The following is a 7,301-nucleotide window of genomic DNA, read 5'->3' as shown; positions in this document are numbered from 1 at the left end:
ACATGCATTAGTTGTCAGCCATGCACAAAGCAAGTGATGGAGCAAATTCTGCAGGTAAGGTTGCAATTCTGTGGCTTGGGTAACTCCTCTCGACATCAACTAAACTAGTATTCATGGGCTACAAGCTCTGATTCATCTTACCTTTGTGGTGTAATACCAAAAGAAGAGGAATTTGCATGTTGCAACTAATTTAGAACTTCAAACGCTTGGAAATCAATAACACATTGTGGTGTGAACATGAAGGCCCTTCATGCCACCGAATTTGTTCGACAATTCTTTCAAAAAACCGTGTTCATGTTTTTTAAGAAACAGAAAAGTGAAAGCTCAAGGATTGGAACCTGAGCAAGCCAGAGCACAAGATGTGGACCATGAAGTATAAACCGATTTATTTCTTCACAGAAATCTATCAATACAAGAGTCGACGTACGATCCCTCACACTAGAGCATTGTATCCAACGTCGACAGCCAAACAGAGGCAACACCAGCTGCAACTTATATGGTTTACCAATATTTGAGCTACTACCAAAAGCCAGATACGAGCAACAACCACCGACGAAAGCTGCTGTTCAGCTACACAATTGTGCCGGAACTCGGACTAAACCGCTACAATGGCACTCAGATACAGACGGAAAAGCTGAAAAATACCAAGATTAACCATCTTTACAAGGGAGTACAAACTGCTTTTTAAAATCTGATTTCTGTTTACAAGAGAACGTCAGGATTACATGCCCTACGTACATACTCTCTAAGAAAGGAAAAAAATAGAAAAAAAGAAGAAAAGAAATCAATAATTATAAAAGAAAAAAGAAAAAAGAAAACAAAGCAAAACTGCAGGAGTCCCGCCGGCAGCCAAGATGAATTGTTGAGAGCTCGGTCACTCGGTGTCGATCGACTTTCACGTACATAAGTTAGCATACCACAAAAAAAAAACAATCGACTGAGGATGGAATGCTGAAGAACAAGATAAAAGGTTGATTATTCCAAAATGCAAGTCACCAAGGCTGGTTCATGGAGATGCAGATTGTCACGTTTAGATGTGACTTGGGGCACTGCGGAAGGAGCCCAGAGACTTGAAAGGACCAGCTCTAAGCACATATTGGTGGTAAGCGGCGGCCAAAGCAGCTCCCAGGAATGGACCCACCCAATAGATCCACTGCACAATGTTCAACAATCCACATTACCAATCAGTCAGTTCACCACACCGTCTCCGGTAATCGACAGAAGCCACAGAGACTTAGTCAAAAGTTTCTAAAACAGGGTGTTCGTTAGTGATGGCAAGCACATGTTCGTTGGTCCTACAGCTTTTGCTCATGACAGCAGCACGACGATAACTGGTCAACTTACGTGGTCATTCCAAGGCTTGCTGCGGTTGTAGATGACAGCGGCGCCAAAGCTTCTTGCTGGGTTGATTCCAGTTCCGGTAATGGGAATAGTTGCCAAATGAACCATGAACACCGCAAATCCTATGGGAAGAGGAGCCAACACCTGCGGAGCAAAGAATCCCACTCAGTGTGACATTTGACCAGCGCTAAAACACACACACTCACACACAAAACGCAGGCTTCCTCACACATGTGGTCCACACAAGGATTGTACGAGCTGATTGCGATCAGGCAGGTCCCAAATTTTACCCACAAGGTCGCTTTGGGAATTAACGCATGTTGCTAGCGTCTATCACTTGAGACACCGTCGTCGGTGTTCACAGATCCCCATGCTTAACACCTAGAACAATCGCTGGTCTAGTGCATTGAAGTCTTACCGGCACATGAGAATCACGAGCATTGCGCTTGGGGTCTGTGGCAGAGAAGACGGTGTACACTAGAACAAACGTTCCGATGATCTCGGCGGCTAGTCCTGTGCCGATGCTGTACCCTGCGGCCACAGAGTTTGCGCCTCCACCATACCTCATGTAGAAAGCAGTCTGAAATCCCTTCACTAGACCGGCACCGCAGATAGCTCCTAAGCACTGCGCGATCATGTAGGCAAGCGCTCGGGGCAGCGAGATTTTGCGTGCCAACAGCAAGCCGAACGTAACAGCTGGATTAATATGACCTCCTGTCAAATTCCAGAGAAAAGTTCATAAAATTTTAGTAAGCGTCAGCAAGAGCATGAAATCACTCAACAAGTTCCCTGAATGTTTTCCCTTCACTATAATTGTTTTCTGAAATTTAATGAAGACCACGTAGCAGCCAAATTAGCTCGGAGAGCAATTGTAATCTACTCTGGAGGGTTCACCACTGGGATTCAATCTGTGGTCCTCTGCTAGTCTTCCAAAGAGCTCATCGACGACTTTGAGCTTGTAATGATCAGCCCTCGTGTACCTGAGATACCGGCGGTGCAGTACACCAGCACGAAAATCATGCCTCCAAAAGCCCATGCGATGCCAAGAAGTCCCACCCCATCACAGCCAGCATTTCGGACTGCGCCTATCACGGTGGCAATGGTAATGTACAGGAAGAGAAGAGTGGCTACAAACTCAGCGATGACTGCTCGGTAGAAGGACCATTGCCCAAACTCGGATGCGTCAATGAGAGGCGCAGGAGGTGGGTCTGTGTAGTCCTTGGAGGGGAACCCAGGCTCCACGCCCACGTCTTTTGCCATGGTTTGCTCCCGAAATCCGAGCACTCAACAAGCCCTTCCTCCCCCTCTCACTTCTAGTGCCGCTCCACAGCCTGCTCCGCAATAGAAACTCGATCAGTGTTAGCCTCTGTGGACAGAAATGGTTGCCACGCACAATTGAGACTGCAACGACATCTTTAAGCTCAGAAATGATATAGAGAAGACTGTTTGGCTACTGGCGATCTGATACCAGCACTGTGGATCTTAAAGAATGGGCGATGCTGCGGAAGTTAATGCGCTAACTGACACAACCCGGCTGCCAGACAGACTCTAAGTGCAGGTGATGAGCACAAACATATATAGGACGACAGTCGTCCCTCTGCTCCCCTTGGAAGCATCTTGCTTTCGCCATATTTTATTCCAGATTAATCCCCCAATTTCAGCTACATTTAATTTCGCTCTTGTTCGGACAGGAATCTTCCGATCTATTGCTTGCACTTTCTTTCACTGAAATTTTAATGACTATCCCTTCTCTATCTCTTCTTTTTCCTCAGTAATTTATTTACTTTTTTCCTCTTTATTTCTTTTCCAACCGGGTAGCCTACGCGGTGCTATTTGGAGGTACTTCCGACGACGCAGCTGAGTCTAACTGAAGTTCTATCCTGCGCTGACTTTACTAACCTTGCGTAGAGCATTTTTTCCTGTTACCCAGGCTGTCAATGAGTTTCATACAAATCGGACTGTTACTCTGTATGTTAAGGTTTTGTTAATTGGGCATACAGTCACACTGACTGTGTTAGAGGTGCTATTGTTCCAGAAACAGTGTTCGCATCATCTTGAAGCTGACTCCCTGGCTGTTCGGAAAGTATCGAAGACTGCACCCATTAAAATCCTTGGGGTAAAGCAATGCTGCCCTGTGTAGATAGTCCAACATCCCATGATAGACTTCAACCTAGTCACAAGAATGAGCATGCACAGGGTGCGTACTCAGCGTGGTGCACTTTTCGACAGACGCAGAGCGTACGTGCAATGTCTCTGGACTTAGTTTCATGTCGAGATTCAAAGCATCATCACTAACCCTGGTAGAACGAAGCCAATCAAATGAGATAATTATAACTTCTGACCATGTTTTAACCTTAAACAATTTCTGATCCCAACCCCCCATGTACACACAATCTAGATTCAAGTAGTCTCATGTCGTATCAGATTAACTCACTATGCATGACAATCAACTACTAGAAGAAATACTGATAATGATAAATATTACTGTGAAATTGCGATGTTCTTTCTTCTGTGCTGCTTAGGAAGCATTTTCACAAAGTGTAACTCCAGCCATTGTGTCGATTGCAGACTTGTCGTGCCCACTAGTACTTACTGTCACGTTAAACAATTTATTACACTTCCAAATCAATATTAAATTCTCATGAGCGCATATCCGAAGCTTTGTTTTGTAGTTGCGAAGAGAATCATCTGCCTTGGAAACCAATTTCTATCCAAATGTCAATGGCATTACAAAGTTGCCAGTGACCACAAGCGACGTGTCTACTCATTGATTATTTAATTACGCATGATTATAAAATCTGAAATTTCTTTGAGATGCTACGAATAGGTTTACTGTGCCGTGGCCCAAGCTGATTCTTGCCTCCACGAGATTCTCGAATTTTATAAACGGCACTCTAGTGCATAATCAGAGTGTGGGTGTTAACCCATGTTGCTTACTTGAGTGACGTGTGTAATGTACGAATTCGATTTGGTTGGCTAGAATCTTCCGATCAAACCTTGAGTTTCAAGCCAAGGTGATCTTAGACAATTGCTGCCACTGTATCAACTCTCATGGCCGGTCATATTGTCGCATCTCAGAACTCTTTCTTCCTTTTCACAGTGATTTGGTGGCCCAGTTTTGTTTTTTCACAGCAATATGTTACTCTCAAACATAATGCTATATACAGGGGGCTAAAGGTGAGCAGTAATTTTCAAGAGGACCACCTAGTCCCCTTTCAAGCCAGCAAGCGTGGGCTGTTTTGGACGGTGTTACTATCAATTCAAGTACACCAGATTACACACCTCAGTAGCACGCAGTTAACCGCTACTAGCATTCACTGTACTTGTAATTCCTTAGACCTGGACAGGACCCAGTGTCGGACTATTCACCTCACAGTGAAAGTAGAACAAACTGCCAATTAAAATGATTTCCGAATTAATAGAACATTAAATACAGTCCGAGCCAGTTCCTTGTGCTGGTGTGGTATATTAATCGATCGCAATAAAGAAAAAAAAGTGAAGATGTAAATCAGAGCTACATAATCTCGCTGCAGAAAAAATACAGAATCCAAATTGGAACATTGATCTCTTTTCTGACATGTTACAGTGTTCCATTTGAGACATTCTAATCACAGAAACCCCAAATGCTCATACCGAGGCTACATTGGCAAGTCTCATGAACTGGAATTGGAGATCGGCTTTGTCTACAGGTTTGGACTTGAACACGGATCAATCTTGTAGCTCAATGTTTTGCTGCCGATGGAGCAGAAACTGGCGAGATAGATTCTCGTCACGCCGAAAGTGGATGGGTCTGCAGGAGCCTGGACCTGTCATGAACCGGAAAGGTGAAGTGGCAGAGGCAGCAACGGATGTGGGCTGGATTGGTGGGGCCTTGACAGAAACCCCAAAATGGCTTGCAAGAAATAGCATTCCATACCTTCGTAGAGGCGTTGCAGGTTTTTACATTAGGACGGCTGCAGTTAGTCGGTCGGGGACTCGAGCCTTTACGCCTGACAACAAGGGCCATGTTGGTTGGGCCATGGTCAGATGGCTCAATTTTCTTTATCTCTTTGCTGCACACTCTCCACAGTCTTTGCTCGTACTGCAGTGATTCCGGGTACATGAAGTAGAGCGAAAGGAAAGCACATTTTGATCTCCACGTGTATTTTATATTCTGTCCTTACGGACGGTGATAGTTGTTTGTTTCGAATTCGTTCTTGTTATAACCCTGGCCGGCTGGTCAGCACTGGCCGGCGTCGTCGTCGTCACCAGCCCTTGGCCCACCACATTTGATGAGCCGATGGGTCAGGTTACATGCAAGATCAGCCTCGAAGTTACACCTGCGTTTCTCGCAGCTCTAGCAAACAATTCGGTCTCCAGTTGTGCAGACCACTTGAGAGCACCATCGATAGCCTGCAGAATCGAACTTAATAAAAATGTTGGGAGGTTGCTGCGCTTGAGAATTCGTGGATATCGTGCTTGTGGTCATTTGGTTATCTAGCTAGTGGAGTATCATATTTATGATTATTTGACAAGATGAGGGCTCCCGAAACTTGCTGATTTTGATAATGTAACGAAAAATGAGAGCTTCGATGCCATGCTTGTGGCGGCAGAGACACGTAAGTGTGTGTTTATTGTTCTTTGTCTTTTCCTTGAATCCCATAACATCTGGACTTCTTCAAATCTACAAAGGAGTTGAAAGCAATGTCTTCTCCTTGATTGTTTTGGAACCCCCAAAGTCCCAATATACCGATATTTTCCATTATGACCTTTCTTCACAACACTACTTCGGAGCAGAACCCGTGTGGGTCTACTAAGAAACTAGACAAAAGTTCTTCTCATGACCTAAAAGAAAACACAACCAACATGCACTCATCTGGGCCTTCTGGCAATCTTACCAACGCACAGGAAGACACTTTTAAGTAGATTCCAGTTTCAATGTCAGTTTCCTTCCTCGTTTCTTTTATATTCTTTCGTCTGCCCGTGCTCTTTTACTGCACATGAAACTAACTTTCACGGAACAGCTCACGGTAAGGGGAAAAAAAGAAAAAAAGAAAAAATCCCCAATTCTACATCATCACCCGGAAAACAGCAACATGGTGCAGGCTGTGTTGCAGGGACAAAGCTGCAGTAGTGGGGGAGTCTTTCCAGGTCACGGTGGCAGCAGACTAGAAGGAGAGCCACGCAGCCAGCAGCGAGGATGAGAGTTCCGCAATCCATGGAAAACACCTCCAACAGCATCTCTCGTACAGTTTTACCAAGTCCTTGCCACCGGGGACTCACTCACACTCTTACACACACAGCTTCACATACATAGATTGGAAAGTTACACTCTAAAGCTTCGCCATTGACCTTTTCACGTGCTGCATCATCATCAGTTACCTCATCCACCCTCTCACACTCCCTGGAATTTTCCTTATATCTGTATTATAAGCACTCACACAAACAAACACTCACACAGAGTGCACACACACACACACAGACACCCACATTACTGTCAGTTCGTAACTCACACAACGCTTCGTCAATGTCAGTATCCACTGTAGTGATGGTTAGTTCACTCACTGTGAGGCTTCTTAATCCATGGCTGATCACGCTAATCTAAATTGCTGCCACAGGAGGAGACATGTGACCAGTTTCAAAATCTAAATTTCTCATATACTACGCTGTTGAAATACGTGCATTGAATAGTTTGTTGGAGAGAAACATTTCCGTTTTTGTAACATCAAGTCAAATCGAAGTTTGATTATTGTTTTTTTATACATATCCTTTTGACTTTCAAACATGCTGAGAACATGCAACCACGAATATTTTCATTCATATTATCTTATTTGCATTTTATAACTTTTGGTTGATTTATTAATACATTTTTATCTTATTTGGAGGTAAGCAAGGTACATAAATCATTTGAGCAAAAAGAGAGAATATCCTGGGTGTCAGAGAGGATGGGGTGATGGGCCATAGGAGGCTTGCCTGGCCTA

The 7,301-nt window shown here is 44.3% G+C and overlaps 1 protein-coding gene across 2 annotated transcripts; it reads right to left on the bottom strand.

The window, feature by feature from the left end:
• Positions 1–362: 362 nt before the first annotated feature.
• Positions 363–2,879, bottom strand: LOC112280334 (aquaporin PIP2-1). 2 transcript variants are annotated; one of them, XM_024515716.3, is made up of 5 exons: positions 2,810–2,879; positions 2,322–2,672; positions 1,760–2,055; positions 1,345–1,485; positions 363–1,153 (listed from the first exon to the last, which is right to left on the bottom strand). In XM_024515716.3, exons 2-5 carry the CDS (start codon positions 2,599–2,601, stop codon positions 1,031–1,033), a joined length of 840 nt encoding a protein of 279 aa, XP_024371484.1. In that variant the 5' UTR covers positions 2,602–2,672; positions 2,810–2,879; the 3' UTR covers positions 363–1,030. The 2 variants fall into 2 exon arrangements, with proteins under 2 accessions (XP_024371484.1, XP_073389057.1); XM_073532956.2 differs by having other exon boundaries at positions 2,322–2,879.
• Between the last annotated feature and the right edge of the window lie 4,422 nt (positions 2,880–7,301).

This window comes from Physcomitrium patens, chromosome 3 (genome assembly GCF_059467195.1).
Source record: "Physcomitrium patens ecotype Gransden chromosome 3, ASM5946719v1, whole genome shotgun sequence".
Lineage (NCBI taxonomy): Eukaryota > Viridiplantae > Streptophyta > Bryopsida > Funariales > Funariaceae > Physcomitrium > Physcomitrium patens.
This window is presented reverse-complemented; position numbering and strand designations above follow the sequence as displayed.

Coding starts and splice junctions, on each gene's coding strand:
- LOC112280334 (XM_073532956.2), bottom strand. CDS start 2,601: ATGGCAAAAGACGTGGGCGTGGAGCCTGGGTTCCCCTCCAAGGACTAC. Junction 2,056..2,321: donor CTGCACCGCCGGTATCTCAG/GTACACGAGGGC, acceptor GGAATTTGACAG/GAGGTCATATTAATCCAGCT. Junction 1,486..1,759: donor CTCGTGATTCTCATGTGCCG/GTAAGACTTCAA, acceptor TTTGCTCCGCAG/GTGTTGGCTCCTCTTCCCAT.